This window comes from Geotrypetes seraphini, chromosome 2, assembly GCF_902459505.1.
Source record: "Geotrypetes seraphini chromosome 2, aGeoSer1.1, whole genome shotgun sequence".
In the NCBI taxonomy this organism is placed as follows: domain Eukaryota; kingdom Metazoa; phylum Chordata; class Amphibia; order Gymnophiona; family Dermophiidae; genus Geotrypetes; species Geotrypetes seraphini.
Window position 1 is genome coordinate 303903529 of NC_047085.1, and position 19249 is coordinate 303922777.

A 19249-nucleotide genomic window follows, 5' to 3' on the forward strand; every position below is an offset into this window, starting at 1 on the left:
AATTGTGTGTATATAGGCTATACTTGTGTAACTATGCACATATTGGGTGCATAATAGAAGCATATTTCTGAGCAGATAGCATTGCTTTTCCATTTTTAAAATGTCTCTCTTAGTTTTGATTTACTTTTAATTAACACATTCTCCTTCTGGTTTTGTTAAATCCTGCAATGTTTTTGATTTGAAGGTCATTCTCTTCTACCTCTGTGCTTTTCTTTTTTGTTTTTAAACAGATACCTGATTAAGTTTTTAGCCAAATTGGCAGAACACCAAGAAGTGAACAAGATGAGCCCTAGCAACATTGCCATCGTCCTGGGACCCAACCTCCTCTGGATGCGGCCTGATGGGTAAGGTCACCCTATTGACATAAGGAGCAGAATTGTCTTATCCTCATTAAGCAAGTCATGCCCTCGTTTTGAATAACTGACTGTTTTCTAAAAGTTCCTGCAAGAGATTAAGGGGTTTTCCCTCCCCCTTGCAAATATACCCCCGGGCAGCAGGAAATGCTAATCAAATGTGGAACTACAGATCCCAGCATGCACTGGGTTGTGGAGCTCAGTGTTGAGTCCCAGGGACAGGACTCACAGGAGAGAGGTATTTCTACCCAGGCTGGATTTATTCTAGAGAGGTCCCTGAGGGAAAGAGGAACTCTCAAGTTTTCCCTAGAGATAGGTGGAGGCAGGACTTGGGAAAACAGACTGGTTCCTGTATGTGCTTGGCTGAGGTAAGCCAAATTCATTTTATTTTGTTTCTGTGACAGTTTTGTGTGCTAATTACTCCTAGCAAGTCGGCTAGCCTATTAGACTAGGCTAGTCTATCACATATGGTGTTTCTTGCTGGTTCTTTAGCTTCTGCTGCCAAGAAGCTGACCAAGGGTCTATAGAGGTTGGGTACCTCAATAAAGAAAAGGTTTTTTTGGAACAGCCAAGGAGAGAAGCTCCGGCTGATAGAGAGGGAATTGCAAACAGTATAGTAAGAGCTCAAACGGAAGGATTTGTTTTCTTTCTTTTGGTTTTGTGGCAACAGGGAAAAGAAAAAATGCTTCTGTATATGCAGCTCTAAAGTGAGACAGGATTAATTTAGCCACTGTTGGCACCTGGTGAGCCAGCAGTCTTGAAACAGTGAGAGAATGAGAGCTGCATTAATTACCTCACTGATTACACCTGGAGATAGCTACCAGGACTCTACAGAGAGAGAGAGAGAAAAAAAATAAAGCTGCTGTGGGAACAGGATTTGCTGGAAATCCTGGAGTGGTTTTATTAAATAAAAGCAGTGGAATTTCTGGGGGGGAAGTGCTGTTTTAAAAGCCAGTGCTCCAGACTATACTGGTGAGACACCAGACACTGAAAACCCAAAACGGGAGTTTGGGAGCAAGAGTGGCAGGAGTTGGCTGATTTTGCAACAGGGTCCTGGCAGGGTCAGAGAAGTAGATGAGATTAAGTACCATTGAACAGGCAGATCCTTAGAGCGAGGTGGAGTGAAGATAAAGGTATTCTTTCTGTACTTAAATAGATTGATAATGGGAAAATGTAAGGCTAAAACTAAAGTATCCAAGCCGGTCCCGGATGGCCCCATGGATTGCCAATTTGCACCAGTAGGTAATTTGAACTTTAGTCAAAATCAAGGTTCTTCACCAATAGAGGTCTCATTTTTCTCTCCTCTCCCCCCCCCCCCCCCCCGATGGAGCATATTCCTCCCCTCTTCCTTCTGGACATTGTGACAAGAGAACCTTATTAGAAGGTCCTCTATCAGAAACTGGACCTCAGAAGGACTCACAAAGTGTGACAAAACTAACTTTTACTAAAATGCCTCAGATGGTGACTTTGTCAGATCCTCAATTGTGTGAACCAGTATCTAAAGAAAAGCAAGATGTTACCCTTAAGCAGTGTTCTCCCCAGAAATGTTTTCCAGCCGGGTGGCATGAAAAAGTAGCCGGGTGGGGCGGGGAAATTTGGTAGTGGGGAAAATTAAATGTATACTATTTTTATTAGTTAATTATTATTATTTTACAATGCTCGATATGACTTCCTTTTTTAAGGTTTGACACTTGTGCCAGAATATTTTTACTAAATTTAAGAAGTATCCAATTCTAGAAGTGAATAATTAGATATTCATCCTCTTTCAAATAGTATAGATGTTTAAAAAAGGGAAATGCGTTAATGAAGTCATTCTGTTCAATCTAACCATTTATTTCTGCATGAATTTAAACAACTAAAAAAAAAGATAAATATAGCTCATCCATTCATACAAGAAATGGCTGTACAACACCTCTAATAATGTTTTGATCACTAGGTTCCTTCCTGAGGTCTCACTGAGGATATGAAATAGATGCTATCCCCACTTCCAGACCTCTTCCACATAATTTATGGAGAGGCGTTGAAGGGCACCTGTGTGATTGATCTTTATCTGCTTCTTTTTTATTTTGCTATAGTGCAAAGTAAGAGCTAGGGCAAAACAATATAGGTAAAGATGCAGGTAATAATTAGCAATGTATTAAAAATATTTTATTTCTATTTGCTTATAATGTCATTTGAAAGCTACTTGATGATAATACAACTTTAATTTAATTCTTTATAATGTGTGCCTGTGTGTTGGGGGGGACTACACCTACGTCAACAGTAAAGTTAGAATAGAGTCATTAAATCCAGTGGTGTACCTAGTATATATGACAGCCAGTGCTAATCATTTTTTTAACAACCCCCTCCTCTATATAAAAAAAAGATATTTTTAGTAATAATCCATGAGTCACACAATAAGGGTGCATCTAGGAAAAGGCAGCATCTTAAATACTGCAGTGAGCACTAGAACACCAACACACGCATTGTAAAACTAAACAAACCAGATCCTACACAGTCAATTGATCCTGTAGTCGATGCTAACAGAAAGCCATGTCCTTTTCATACACACAGAACACAGATACACCCTCGCCCAATATGGAATAATCACAAACTAAAATTAGAAATATGTAGACAAAAGTTAAACTGAACCAAGAAACCAGACTCTGCATACAATGCAGCACCATAGAAACAGTGACCCCTAATACTGTGCAAAATATAAAGACAGTAGATGTAAATTTGAAAAAAACTTCTACATAAGTCACCACTTTACAAATTAACAAATAGAAATAAAATAATGAGAAATATGAAATACCATTTTATTGGACTAATCCATTTTTCAATTAGCTTTCAGAGGCCAAATCTTTCTTCAAGATAGTACAGTATACAGCTGTTATGGTATCCTGTCCTGACCTGAGGAAAGGGGTTTATTCCCTCCCAAAATTGCCTTATTTCCATTTCCTATTGATAAATTGTAATCAATACGTTACAATACTACTTGATTCTACGTAAAGCAACAAAAATATTTTTTTTCTACCTTTTGTCGTTTCTGCTTTAGTCATCTTCTCTTCACTCTCTTCTTTCTATTCAGCATTTGTCCTCGCTCCCTTCCATGCAACATCTGTCCTCTCTCTTTGCCCCTTCCACCCAGCCTCTACCCTCTCTCTACCCCCTTCCATCTACTGTCCACCCTATCTCTGCACCTTGCATCCACTGTCCACCCTTTCTGCCTTTTCCATCCAGTGTCTGCCCTCTCTCTGTTCCATATGGTATCTTCCATCTTTCTATGTCCCTTCAATAAACTCTATATCCTGTGCCCTTTCTCTCCTTTGTACATGATTTATTTCAGCTTCAACCCCTCTCCATTTTTTGTCTCCACCCCAATGCTCTGGCATCTCTCTCTTCTCCTTTCATTCCTTCCTTCCCACTCCACCCCATGGTCTGACATCTCTATCTCCTTCCCTTCTCTCCCCCCTCTCCAGTATCTGCCTCCTGTCTTTCCCCTTTGGTCTAGGCCTCTCTCTTTCTCTCCGTCTTTCTTCTGTGAGGAGATCATGTTGATCTTGAACACTGAATAATTCTTCCACATTCTCCATATCACTGTACTGTAGTCTGGTCCAGCAGACTGCTTTGGCACTATTACATGGGTAATAGTAAATTTGTTATGCATCAGCTTTCTACACAGAATGTCACAAGTCTCTATTTCTTGTGCTGTGTTTACATCTGCCAGCGTCAGAAACTTGTGAGACAGATCCCTTGGCAATACTACACTTCGGAGCCCTTTGACCATCTGGTTCTGTATGGTTGCAGGCTTTAAAGCTCTGTTTACTGGAGGAGACTGTCCAGCATACCTAGTTGCATCACTCTTAAGGATCTGATCAGAGATTACATTAGACAAGGTGGTATTTTTAGGCATGGAAAAACAGGACATGTTCTCCTCAATCTGCTCAGATGCCTTCAAATGCCCTTTAATATTCGTCTGATCTCGGGCTAAATCTTGCCTCCTGAGCTGATCTTCAAAGGAGAGCGGAGTGAGAGCCATATCGGCAGTGAGATCCGTTTTGGGCCGCATGTTGTGCAGGGCTGGACTAAGGCAAGTTGTAAGCTTCCTTCCATCGCTGACCTATCTTCCATAAGTCAGCAACGGAAGGAAGCTTACAACTCGCTGCTCTTGCTTGCTTCGGGCCTTCCTCGTTGCCGGGTCCTGCCTACTTTCGGAAACAGAAAGTAGGCAGGATCCGGCAGCGAAGAAAGCCCAAAGCAAGCAAGAGCAAGTTGTAAACTGACCTGTCTCCTATAGCGAACCCATGCTCCGGAGCGTGTGCATGCCGACTTCCCTTCTCTTCCTCCCTCAGGACGTGACTTCCGGTTTCGGAAAGAAGCGGCATGCACATGTTAGAGCCCCGGAGCATGGGTTCAAGTCGCTTGCTGGCTTAAAAACTAAAAAAAAAAAAAAAGTCAGACTCCTGCGATTCAGGCTGTGCCGAGTCAGCCCGTAAATCTCCAAGCCGGTGAGAAGGGATTTTTTTAAAATGTTGAGCAGAAGGTGGCAGCAGCAGCAGCAGCAGGATTACGATCGAGATTACAGCCGGGCGCTCATCTAAATTAGCTGGGCGGAGCGCCCGGCTGAAAGGCCCTGGGGAGAACACTGCCCTTAAGGATTGGTGGGATATCAAAGGATGGAAGGGATATTAAGATCTGTTATTTTTCAGAATAAGGTCTTTTCACAAGAACTGGTAGAAAAATTTGTTAATGTAGACTCAAATGTTATTGGATAAACTTTACAGTATGGTAGAATCTCACTACTGGCTGTTTCAGCCTCTGCTGAACTGGAACGTACGCAGGTAAAGCTAGTCTCAGGACACTGGTCTTTGACTTAAGGGCCACCACGTGAGCGGACTGTTGGGCATGATGGACCACTGGTCTGACCCAGCAGCTGCAATTCTTATGTCTTATATACATTTTACATTTCCACCTTCATGGGTGTAAGATTTTCACACCTTAAATCTTTTCACTATTATAATTATTAATTCATCTTCACTATTCACACTATACTATTTACACCTATATCATATCTCAAATTCTCCCTATCGCAATCTTCCCATAGGACCCCTGAGGAAGGAATGTTTTCCGTGTTGGGTCCTGTGTACTCATACAAGAGAACCATTTTTTCTGGAATGCTACATTGTTTAAGTTTCAAGTTTATTAAAAAAAATTTTAAACTGCTTAATCAGGTTTCTAAACGGTGTACAATATAAAGTTTACTTAAAAACAGATTAAAAATCTAGACAAAACCAAAGTGGCTTAGTAAAACACATAATAAGACATATGGACTTACTTCAAACAATAGGAAAGAAAGGGAAGAACTACAATCGTGAAAGAAAAAGCAAAACAAAAAAGGAAAAAACAATAGGTTAGGGTAAAAAGTGATAAAATTTGTTTGTTTTTGTCCTTAAGAGGACAGTTATTGTCCAAAGGCATCCTGGAACAAAAATGTTTTAAATTTTGATTTGAATGGTTTTATTTCAGATTCACTGCGCAAATGATTGGGCAGTGAATTCCAGAGAGTAGGGGCAGTGACAGCAAAGTTATTGGAACGTAACGTGTTGATTAATTTTAATGAAGGTATGATGAGGAGATTTTGTGATGATGAAATTAAGGTATGATGAGGAGATTTTGTGATGATGAGAAGATTTTGTGACATTGAACGAAGCGATTATAATTCTTTAAAATCACTTTGTTCAATGTCACAAAATCTCCTCATCATATCCTCATTAAAATTAATCAACACGTTGCGTTCCAATAATTTTGCTGTCACTGCCCCTACTCTCTGGAATTCACTGCCCGATCATTTGCATATTTTTTTTTAATAAAGATAAGACTTTTATACCTTGCACATTATACCTACAGTTTTTCTCGTTTTCGTTGTTTGCCTCTTCACTGCAGACCCGTTGTATTGTCTTTTTGTTTTGGTTTATATATTTTTGGGATCCACTTCAATTAGAACAGTTTTTTGAAAGACTCTGAGAATAAAATATCTTGACAAATGAATATTAACAAAATGCAGTGCTGATTTATTATGTTTAGGAAGGTATATTTTAACTTTTTTTTTTTCCTTGTATAAGTTGATTTATTTAAAGTCTTTGAGGCAACTTCTCCATTGATGGGGGCTGTTTGGTATTTCTTTTATAAGTTGTTGTTTTTTTTCCTTTTTATGAGTCTGAGATGATTACCATTTTTTTATATGGGAGGAGCCTTAGGCATCTGAGTCAATCGGAGCCTTAGGCGTCTTCCTGGTGCATCCCAGAATGCACTGGGAAGGGGCAGTCCCCCTATTTTGGAGTGTTGAGCCTGACGGCCGGAGGGTGTGTCTCCCTCTGGCCGGACTTTCAAATACAAGGTACCGGGGGAGGTGGCTAGAGTTAGGAATGCAGACTGTGAGGCCTGCAGCCTTGGGGTGGGGGGTCATGGGGGTTTTTGTTCATGAGGTATCAAGGGTTCTGGAGAGGGGTAGCTGAAGGGGTAACGGCAGGAGGGAGTGGGCATCTCTCCTGCCTGGATGCTTCAGGAGGGTTTGGGGGTTCAGCAGCAGGAGAGAGTACAAGTCTTAGAGAGATTCAGAACCAACTTATTTGAAAGAAACGAGCTGTTGATTCTATCCAAGTCAAAAAGAAATGCAGGGGTAACTTGTTCAAATGAAAATTACTATCGAGTGACTAAAGAGGTCAATAGAACAAAAAATAAAGTCACCACTGATTCATCAATACACTTAGAAAACTTATTTTATGTTTAGAACTCTGCTCAGAGACATGAAGGCTGATTACTCGGCCTCACCTACCAATCATTGCAGTGTTCAAAAAAAGATTATTAATTTAAAGTACTTATTAATGTGCTAGCCAAAAAGCTATGCTGAACATATAAATGCTTTCATGAGGTTTATAATGATGAAAGAAAACTTAACTTTGAATAGTGACTGGTTCCGACGTGCACGTTTCGTGGCTGCGTCAGGGAACCGACAATACAGCTGGATTTAGAGCTGGTAGTGAAGTCACATGCAATTGAAAAGCTAGGTCTCTCAGAAAAATATTTCTTCTCAAATGTCTCAAAAAAAAAAACGAAACGAAACGTGCACGTCGGAACCAGTCACTATTCAAAGTTAAGTTTTCTTTCATCATTATAAACCTCATGAAAGCATTTATATGTTCAGCATAGCTTTTTGGCTAGCACATTAATAAGTACTTTAAGTTGATTCTATCCAGGCATGATTGTATTGCAACAAGACGTGGAGCTGAAAGGGTCAAGTGTGGATACCAGGAGAATGTTGTCAGCATAAATATAATACCTAATCAGTGATTCTTGTATCAAAAGGGCAAGTGGAGCTAAAAAGAGATTAGAGAGTAAAGGTGGCAGGACTGAACTCTGGGGAATTCCACAAAGTAAGGTACCATAGCTAGAGTGTGAGCCCACTGAGACAGACAGGGGAAATACTTAAGTGCTTGATTGGATTGTAAATTGATTGTGACCCACTTGGATGGCTTAACTGATGGGTGGTATATCAAATACAAATGAAACTTGGACTTGTATTGTGGAACGTAGCATTGTGTAGCTATAATTTGAGTTATTCTTTCCAAAGTGCATCACTTTATACTTGTCCACATTAAATTCATGTGCCATTTGGATGCCCAGTCTTCCAGTTAGGCAACGGTAGGGCGTCTATTGTCACCTAACTTATGGTGCTGTTCTTAGAATCAGGCCCTCAATGCCCCCAACGGTTGTTATTCTAAATTAGAAGTGGATCAAACCAATGTGGAAAGAAATACTTTTTTTTTTTTTTACCTTACATAAGCCCTCATTTAGAGAAGCTTAATTATTAACAGAGAAATAGCAAGTCTCTACTTCTCACTTGAAGATTTTAAGGCACCATTAGAAGTAATTTCAGTTGAATGAGGAGGCGAGACAATAGCATTTAATTGGTCCAGGACAGCAGAGTACCCAGGGTTTGTCCTTTCCTGGGGTTCTTGCTATGGAATCAGAAGCTGGTGCAGAACTAATTGTCCGTGTGTTTGCTTCCTACCTTTAGGGATTCTTCTCAGCTGGACATGGCCTCTGTCTCCTCAGTTCTCGTGGTGGGAGTCGTGGAGGCACTGATACAGTGTGCCGAAGAACTCTTTCCTGGAGGTAAGTATGCCTTGGTTAATAATATCCATATCAGCATATATCTGTCTACCCTGGAGGTAGGGATTGCATAGGCACTGTAAAACAAAATAGATATTGGCCAAGACAATTCTGCTGTCTAACAGATGTTGGAATCCAGGAATTGTCAGCGGTGTGCAGCATCTTCCTGCATTTGCATCAGATTTGTGAAAAAGACCTTATTTACGTAGGATAAATCTGACTACTGTAATTGATGCCTTGGTTATCAATGGGCTGTATGACTGCAATTCACTATACCAGAAACTCCCAGTAGTCATGCTTTACTACCAGCAGCTTTAGCAAAACTACAGGGCCCATTATTCAGATTGCAGGAAGCAATCTGCCTAAATCCGATGGTCAGCAGTGAGCCTGGATATTGAATGCTAAGCTGTTTCCAGTGACTAGCATTTGAATATCTGGGTACTTTTTAACTGGCTATAATTTAATCGGTTAAGTTGATATTCAGCACTGACTGGTTAAATTATGAGGGTCAAAGAGGACTGCAGTGGTGCACGAATTGGAAGCTTTTGATAGCGTGTCTGGCTTCCAGGTGAGTATGACTAAATCTGAAGCACTGAATATTTTGGTGGCCCAGGGAGTCCTGGCTGGTTTTCTTTTCAGTGAATGTGGACATCACTACGATATTGGGGAATTCAGATTGGGCCGGGCACCAATTTATATGATTTGAATTATCTCCCTTTTTGGATGCAAATGGGAGGGAAGGGTGAACTAGACTCCATCTCGCATGGATGAGGAGGATAGAAGCAATTAAGATGTTGGTATTGTCTGTTTTCTACTTTGCCAGTAGAAGTTCCAGCGAGGGCTTTGGGCGGGGTAGCTCAAAGGACTATGTGGCTTCATAGGCAAGAAGGGAGCTTGGCAGTATTAGAAATATTACCAAGCATAAGAATAGTCTTACTGGGTCAGACCAAAGGTCCATCAGAAAAAACTGTATTTCACTAAATCACAGACTTCATTGAAAAAACTAAAGTTTTAGACCCTAATCAAACGGGTTTCAGAACCAATCACTCAACTGTGAACATTCAATGATAGGCCTAACAACAAGTATACTGTACTTTTGGATCACCATAAATCGGTTGTGCTTACTTCATGCTCTTGCTTCAATCTCAGACCTTGTTCTAAATTGGTTTCAATCATATCTAACTGATCGCAAATCCAAAGTAATCTTTAACAACTCATCATCCAGTTTTCTTCCCAATACCTTTGATATTCCACAAGGATTGATACTCTCACCACTTCTTTTTAACTTTTTTCTTTCACCTCTTATGACACTCAGTCAATCGATTGGTCTTAAAATGTATGCGTATGCAGACGACACAAATTTTATAGCCACTAGACACCGAAAATCCTAACGACATCTGAGTTAAATGCAAAATTAGAACAAATTAGCTGCTGATTAGGTGACGATGTGCTATCACTTAATATCAACAAAACTAAAACAATTCTAATTCCATGAGAAGATGGCCTCTTGTTAAAATCACTAATTTTGATCAATAACCATATTCTTCAATCAGTCACCTCAATTAAAATCTTAGGCGTTGTGCTCAACCAGAAATTTACTTACCGCAACCAATTCAGTTCAATTGTGAAAAACTGTTTCTTTAAACTGAGAATAATAAGATCTCTAGCAAAGGTACTGGACCCAGCTGCGCTAAATGTACTGATACATTCCCTGGTCATTACAAGACTAGATTACTGCAACTCCCTATACAGCAACCTGCCACAAAGAGAAATAAGAAGTTTACAAATAATACAAAATACAGCAATAAAAATCACAACAAACTCAAAAAAAATTGATCATGTTACACCCCTCTTGAAAAATGCACACTGGTTACTGATCCCCCACAGAATAACACTTCTTGCATTCAAAACCTGTCAGTCAAACCAACCCATTTTTCTTGACAGACTATTAATAACTTATGCCCCCTCAAGAACACTTAAGAAATGCAGATCATAATCTCCTGTCTATCACTTATTTAAAAATTATCAATACCTTAACCTTAGATCCCTATGTAATACAATTCTATAAACTAGCCTTAATAGGGTGTCACACAACCCTCCTTAATGTTTTTGCCTTTATTGTGTTACTTTCCTATTACAATTGTAGTTCTACCCTCCTTTCCTATATCTCTAGTAAGTGAGTTTATGTCTTAGTACTGTCTATATGTCTTTACCCTAATTTTTAATGTAAATCACTTAGAAATATTTATAAGCGTTTTATCAAATTTTTAATAAAACTTGGAAACTTGGCCAATCCAGGTCACTAGTACTGCAGCTATATGCTCTTTTAGCGTGGCAGACACAGAAGATTAAGCAGTGGGGCATCCAGTGAGGGGTGCACACTTTCACATGTGTGCACATGCATGTATGTGACATGCACATTGATGTCACAGGTCCGGGGACACTTGAAAAATGGATGCAACTACCAGACTACCAAATTTTGGAGTTCCTAAACTAAACCTTAGGCTTATATACCACATCTTCTCTGTAACAGTAGAGCTCGGCACGGTTTACAAGAAATTAGAAAGGAGAACAGATACAATACGGATTTGGAATAGTATGGAGAGGAGCGGAATTTACAACTTTGAAAATAGCCAAGTTTTCAGATGTTTTCAAAATGGTTGGAAAGAGCCCAGATCGTGCAGTTGAATAGGAAAATTATTCCACAGCTCAGTAATTTTGAAAAGTAGAGACTTCCCTAATTTGCCAATGTAGATAACGCCTTTCAACGTAGGAAAAGACGATTTGAATTTCTGAGTTGATTTGGTAATATCAGATCTTGCAGAATTCCAAGACAGGGGAATTAAAAGAGGAAGGATGCCATGTGAAATCTTAAATGTTAAGCAGGCACATTTAAAATAAACCCTGGAAATTATTGGAAGCCAATGAAGTTTCTGCAGGAGCGGAGAGATGTGATCAAATTTACTTTTTGCAAAGATCAGCCCAGCAGCAGTATTCTGGATCAGTTGAAGTCTTTGAAAGCTTTTCTTGGTCAAGCTTAAATAGACCAAATTATAATAATCCAGCCTCAAAAGGATGATTGATTGAATAAGGACAGCAAAGTGTTGATGATGGAAACAGGATCTCACTTTCCTCAACATTTGGAGACAAATTTTTTTTTTTTTTTTTACCAGAGAATTAAGATGGTCATTGAATGAAAGTGTTGAATCTATAATGACCCAGAACTTTACTTGAGAATTCAGTCTGCAGTGAGGATCCTGAAGGCAACAGAATGAACGAAGGTAGCTGCTCTACTTTTGGGCCAAGCCAAAGGGTACATAAATTGTTTCCTTAGCCTGGCCAGAGGAGGACCTTTGGAAAGGCTGCAGCACCGACATAACAGGAATGCTGCTGTCCCAAGATAGATAAGTGCCAAGATGGGACCAGAGTACAGAGAAGAGAAATACATTGGATTATGCCAGGGTAATAGATATGTCTAAAACTGTATCCATGCATAAAATAGACATGGGCTAGATTGGCAGATAGGCTACAGATATATTGTCAGTACTGACAAAGCGAGATTGGATGGGAGCTGTAAAAAGGTGGAGAGAGGATATCACATGTGAACAGGACATATATGGCCCTGCAGCAATCACAAGGCCATATCCCCCATCACCTATTCAAATACAAGTCCCCACATGTAGTCACTGCATATAAATGGCACTGTCTGACAGCACTTGTAGGCAGCCCTACATGAAGGGGGAGAGCAAGGACCCAGGAAACACCACTCAAATGTCCACCATCTGCCAGGTTCACTAGCCAACACTGTGTCCACGCATTCCTGCAAATAAACAAGTTCAGGTCCACACAGGAGTGACAGAGAAGGGCGGGAAAGTGGGAGTGGGAAAAGGGTTACTAACCTGCAGGACAAACATGTAATGAGTAGCAAAACCCTGCCCTGGAGGGATGTGGGGGAAAGAGCTGCCAGTGCCTTAGAAATGCAGGTGAAGTTAGATACAGGGGGAGCAACTGTGCTCACAGGAAAAAGTCATGTGAGTAGGGCTACATAACACATGTTCAGTGTAGGGCACAACTGCAGCCCCTTATCTCACCACAATACCATCTGCCCCCCACCATCATTTAAGTGGCGTACATAGAGCTCATACAATGAAGGAGAGACTAAGAGGTGCAAGTGGGAGGAATGGAGCAGGACATGTAGCCATGTCAGTGCTCTGTGGGCAGTTTAGCAGAGCCATTCCTGTTCCATGTATGCACCAAGGAACCCTCAGAAGACAGCACTAATGTCTACTCGTGCTATATGGGAAAGCACTCTATAGCATTCCAGAGTTCCTAGTGAGCTCTGTAAAATAATAAAAAGTAAACTCATTTATTCATTCAATTTTCTATACCGTTCTCCCAGGGGAGCTCAGAACGGTTTACATGAATTTATTCAGGTCTCAAGCATGTTTCCCTGTCTGTCCCGGTGGGCTCACAATCTAATGTACCTGTGGGCAATACGAGTAGTGACTTAGCCTCTCTCTCCTTTCCTCTCTCATTTTCCATAAAAATTAAAGATTCAAAGAAGAGGGCTAGATATCTGTGTAACACAAGGTTGTTAGCTTCTGAAAGTCCAGCATACTTCCTTCTCAGCCTCCCCCCCTCCACAATCCAGCATATCTCCATTTCTCCAGAGATCAGCAGGGGATATGCAGGCACACTTATTGGTGAAGTCCTCTGACTCAACCTGTGTCAGTGCTCTCCCCTAGCTATAGTAAGCTTTTGACTTACTGAGCATGTGCAGGATGCTCTACACCTGGAGCCCCTCCCCTCATCCTGTCACTTATTTCTTCAACTGCTCCTGTACAGTCACAGCTCTCCCCTCTTATCTCCTCAGAGAGAGAAAAAAAAGAAAAACATTGACATACAATAGGCATGGTCTTAAAAAATCGCCAAACTACTGTGGGCTTTAAGACCGTGAAAGTGGGAAACTACAGCGAAGGAGACTCTGGTGCCCGATGCCTTTTATTTTGAATCAAGACTCAACTCGATCGTGTTTCGGCCCCAAATGGGCCTCCCTTAGGAGTCTGAAAATTGAATGATGGTATGTGCATTATTTTTCAAAAGGAGTCAGAAATCAATATTATAGAGCATGAAAAAGTGGCTCCTTCAGAGAAAGTTTGTTGACAAAGATTGTGGCCAAGCTTTTGTTAGGACTGCCACGTCGGCTGTAAGAGCCACTTTTTCATGCTGTATAAAACAAATAGCCAATCAAGGGCTTCCTTAGGCTCCTTCCTAAGGAAGTCCCTGATTGGCTCAGACACCTCAGGCCCCGCCCATGGGAGGGGCCTGAAGCGCCTGAGCCAATCGGCCTAAGGCCAAGTTTCGTCGGGGGGGGGAAGAGTGGGCGCCTTCGTGACAGGAGGGTGTGAACATCCCTCCTGCCATCTTTTTGGGGTTCAAGGGGGAGGACAATGGTTCAGGGGTGCAAGCGCGGGGGTGGGGCTTCTTTATGGGACAGATGGTGCATGTTTAAGTCATGCAGAATATCTGTTCCATTAAAATAATAAAGCAAAAGCCCTGACAGCAGTGACAGGAGGCTGCTTCCCCTGTCACTACTGTTAGGGCTCTGCGCATGTGTCAGTCGCTCACTGAGTGATTGAGTTGGTGGGTTTGCATGCAAATGATTTGCACCTCCATGCAAATCATTTGCATGCAAACTTGATAGTAAATCAATTGCTGTTGGAAAATTGGCCAGAGAATCGGCCAACAGCGATTGAGTTGCTATCTTTAGTGAATCTAGCCCATAGTTTAGTGCAGTGCAAGAATGCAATAGAGATACATTATAGAACCTAGGGATTTTATCTCCTCCTATCCATGGCAGGGAGAAAAGAATGTGAATGGTGGAAGTCAGTGTGGCCACATTACCCATGATCAGTCAAGCCAGAGTTGCCAGTTCCTCATTTTTCAGTAGCAGGAAAATCTGCAGCATAAATTATTCTTCCTGACTGAATACTTGTGCATAAGACCTGTCTGCTATCAGGGATCTCACTTGTTTTCATTATTTTTGCTTTAGATTTAGAGTTCAATGTTTCAGACACATTTGTCCCTCCACCTTCTCCGGTGCCACAGGAGAAACCACCTGGCAGAGACAACTTGGCAGAAGAGAAGTTGCCTTCCATATCAGATACTACTGAGATACCTCCAGAGCCAAGAGAAGGGTAAGCATGAGATTGATCCTAACTGAGGCTTCTTGTGAACTAGATCTAAGCAGCAGGGCTTCTCAAGAGTAGGTTTACCATAGTTGTGAGGACTAAAAAGAGGACATATGACCCCAGCCCCACCCACAATATAATATTACTTTACCCTAAAGGAAAAAAAAAAGATTTTTTTTTTTTTTAACTTTATCATCTCTGGTTCTTGCTTTCCTCATCTTCACCCTCTTCTATCCAGCATCTGCCCCTTCCATCCACCGTCTGCCCTCTCCCCCTTCAATAGGAAATGGCTGCCGTGAGCTCCCGTCGTAGTCTCGAGAGACTATGGGAACTCACGGCAGCCATTTCCTATTGGCGATCTACACGGGGCAGGAGCGTAGGAAGATCGCTCCTGCCCCGAAAGCCTGCTAGACCACCAGTTGAGCCCGGGATGCCGGGGGGAAGGCTATACTACGGGTTTTTTTTTCTTTTTTTCCTCCTCCCCAAAAAATCAGGAATATGTGAAATCGCAATTGCCGAAACCGAGAATGGGGAGGGGGAAGTGTATTCTATAAACAGCACTTCAAGTTGGGTGCCATTTATAGAATACACTTAAGACTAAGATCCACAGCAAAGTTTTAGGTGTGGGGATTTACTGAAACCTGGTGTAATTCCCCACACCTAACTTAGGCATGGATGAGGCATATTCTGTAACACTAGGTGCAAATTGTTGAAATGCCCACACCCTTCCCATGGCCACACCCCCTTTTTGGATCCATACATTAGAATTTACACACACCCCTTTATAGAATATGCCTAAAAAGATGAGAATGTAAATGCGAATTATTGCCAGTTAGTGTCAGTAATTGATTGTTACTGCCCAGTTATCTGCGTTGACTGGCTCATTATTCAATGAAGTCGCATATGCAAATTGAACAGGTGCCTAAATTTGTGCATGCAGCTCAAAGCGCCATGTATAGAATTGGGGGGATTAGTGCACACTGTGCCAGACCAAAGCTCCATAACAATCATGCATGCTGCGTATAATGTATTAAGAATTGTCTCTCAGATGTGTCCTGACTGGAAAATGGTTGCAAACTACTGATTTATAGAATGGACTGCTAATATTTGCCTTCTGGGTGCCTACGTCTAGGAGCCCCCACATATGTGGATTGTAGAATTAATTTTTCTCTTCTTCCCCTACAGGAAAGACCCTGAGAGTAGCAACAGCATATTTGACCCAAAGTCATCAGTAAATGCCCTTGAGAATTCCAATTTACCCTCTAAAGAGATGGTACCAAGTCTATTGACACCTCAACCAGATGGCAGTCCTAATGTCACACGCAAAGGTGAGGCTTGCATTGACCTGCAATAAGCGGAGCAATATCAAGAGTTATGTCTTAGGTTCTAGGCCCTCCTTAAAATCTTGTATTTTTTAAGATCTCTTAGCAGGCAGACAATTTAGGTTTCTTGTAGACATTACTAAGCTATCTACTCCCCACCTCCTTTTGCCTTGTCTACTGAGCCTCCGGGTTCCAGTGGTGGATCACCCAGCCAATCAGTGCCATAGGAGATAGATATTTTCCTCTTCTCCCTATCTCCAGAAAGAACTTCCACAGATTAATTCTGCAACAGTACTGAGGAAATGGAGGAACAAAGTAGGTATGGATGGGGCATGCAAGATGCTCATTTCAACTTATCATTCCTCTCCTTCCTCTTCTGCATGTGGTACTGGTACTCCATTGCTATGCAGGCTGCCAGGTATCTAGGGTTATCCTAGGACAAACAGGCAGCATATTCTCACATGTGGGTGATGTCATTCACGGAGCCCGGTACGGACAGTTTAAAAAGTGTACTGTCACTTTAAGTTTTAAGAAACTTCACGACTGCCCGCACCACGCATGCGTGAGTGCCTTCCCACCCGACATCAGCTTGTGGTACCTCAGTACTTCGTTTTCTGCAGAGCGAAGAAGCACTTTTTGACTGGACTCCGTTCAGTCTGCGTTGCCTTCCCGCTTTCGGTTTTTTTTCTTAGTTTTATAATTTCTTTTTCCTTATATCATCTTTTATTTGGTTTGTACTGTAGTAAAACAAAAAAAGGTATATTTTTCTTTTCTATTCAATCTCGGGCTTCAACGGGTCTCTCATTTATTTTCAAAATTGAGTTTATTCTCACTGAAACTATTTTTCCGTCCATGTCGAAACATTTAATGGGTTTTAAGACGTGTTATCGAGGTCAGCGGCCTATTTCCATCACCGACCCTCAAAGTTGGTGTCTACAGTGTTTAGGCCCTGAACACTGAGTCGATTCTTGTGCTCGGTGTTCCACCTTACAAAAGCATTCTATCAAGGCCCGCCATATTCAATAAGAAAAGTTGTTCTGCTCAGCCATGGACACTATATAGTAAAACAAACTGGCTTCAATAGAAGAAAAGGAGTGATTGAGAAGTGACCCAATTAGGCTTGAAAAACTGCTCAGAAATATGAAACTCTGAAGGGAAGGCTGTTAAACCTCCCTTGGAGAAGAGTTCACCTTCCAGTCACTGCAAACTTAACAAGTTTATGGGCATACTCAAAAACTCCAAAGATGTTTGAAAAAAAAAAGTTTCAAAGTCTTTCTGTTTTATGCAAGAAATGTCTTCATTTGGTAAAAGTTAAAACTGCCACCACTGAGTTACTTAGCTCTGTTTATTGTCAACGTGGCCCCGTTTCGAATCCTGCTTCAGAAGACCCGATGTAGATGAAAATCAGAGAGTAACAAATGTGGACATGTGTGAATCTACAGTTCTTCATTAGCTAAATACTTTTACTGGTCGTGATGTTCAGTTGTATCACGGCTCTGGAGACTGATATGTAACAAACTCAAATTGCCAATTTCATATTTCTGAGCAGTTTTTCAAGCCTAATTGGGTCACTTCTCAATCACTCCTTTTCTTCTATTGAAGCCAGTTTGTTTTACTATATCCAATCCTCTTTCTGGTTTCCATTTTGTTTGTTACACTTCACTCTGTACCCTGTACCTTGCAGCCATGGACACTGGCAAATCTTCAGAGCCATCTACATCGAAAACTCCTTCATTGACATCGGAAGATCAGGGAAGCTATCTAAGAAGCCATCCACTTCCCAGCAAGCATCGCAGGTCTCAACAGCATCAAGTCCCTTGATGCAAACCAAACAGCAACACCATGGTTCTCCAGCTTTTCAGGTTGTCTCTCCTCATCGAGGTTACCCACTCCGAGACAACCTGCTGCGCCAATGGTACCGGCTGATGAGCCATTGGTACCAGTGCATGCTTTCAGAGAGAAACTCAATGAGTTCTTCCAGAGGGATCTCGGTAATATGTTAAAATTACACTGCATACTGGTGCTAACATTAACTCCCTCAGTACCGGCCCAGCCTAAGCATAGCACTATGAGACCTCAAGGTACCAATGTCAGATACCCATTGAAGCATTGAGCTACTTCTCATGGATCTTCTGCGAGGCATCATCACTCCCCATCTTGACGACGTTCTGTCTCCAGACATTGATCTTTGCATTGACGTTCTAGCTCATCACATTGATGTTTTCCATCGAGACATTGATCCGCTACTCCAAAGCACCAATGCTCTTCTTCAACACGGCGTTCAATGCCAAGGCATCATCGGGCCTTACCACGTCAATCTCATGCTTTAAAGCAAAAAAGGAATTCTCATCAATCCTCGTCTTCATCAGATCGGTACCGAAGGTGCCGCAAACCTTCCTGTAGACATCGTTCTACTCAATGCACAGTTTCTCCAAGTCTTCTCTATGATTCAGATTTGCGATTTGACTCAGAGTGTGAATGTTCTTTATCAGCGACTGAGTTTTATGACACACTTTCAGAACAGTCATCACAGAAAATGCCTCCTGAAAAAGATCTCCTTCAGAAAGACTTTCCTTTACTAGGTATATTAGGCCGTTGGGCAAAGCCCTACCTGTCAAATTGGAAGCTGATACTGGACCAAACACTGAGTACCTGGAAGCCTTGGACTATGATGAGCCTCCCAAAGAGCTCCTAAAGTTACCGTTACATGGCATTCTTAAAGAGATGCTTCTCAAAAATTGGGAAATGCCTTTAACTATCATGGTAGCCCCAAGAAAATTGGATTCCATTTACAGAATCATTTCTTGTCCAACATCAATCATTACTTGTGGAGTCAACCCTTAAAAAATCTTCCACTACAAAAGTTTATGCCTCAGCACCACCAGGGTGTGAAGGCCATACTATGAACAAATTTGGACGTCGCTTTTATTTAAATTCTATTCTGGCGAGCAGGATCCTTAATTACAATTTCTACATGTCCTGTTATCTAAAACAACTGGTAAGGAAATTGCCTAACTTTGAAAAATATATTCCTTCAGAGCACCTTACAGAATATCAGCAAACTATTCACACTCTTTCACAGACTGGAAAGTATATAGCAAGGTCAGCTTATGATGATTTTGAAATGTCATCTAGAGCATCTGCTATGTCATTGGCTATGCAACGTCTAGCTTGGCTAAGAGTCTCTGACTTCAATCTTGAGGATAGGTTAGCCAATATTCCATGTTTA

The 19249-nt window shown here is 41.4% G+C and overlaps 1 protein-coding gene across 3 annotated transcripts in view; it reads left to right on the top strand.

Annotated features, from left to right (window-relative positions):
- Nucleotides 1-19249, top strand: part of SH3BP1 (SH3 domain binding protein 1) — a 157612-nt gene that overhangs the window by 129275 nt on the left and 9088 nt on the right. For all 3 annotated transcript variants that reach the window (XM_033929913.1, XM_033929914.1, XM_033929915.1), the window contains 4 exons: nt 231-344; nt 8413-8510; nt 14560-14704; nt 15884-16026. In XM_033929913.1, coding sequence (XP_033785804.1) covers nt 231-344; nt 8413-8510; nt 14560-14704; nt 15884-16026 — 500 coding nt within the window. The remainder of the gene's footprint in view (nt 1-230; nt 345-8412; nt 8511-14559; nt 14705-15883; nt 16027-19249) is intronic.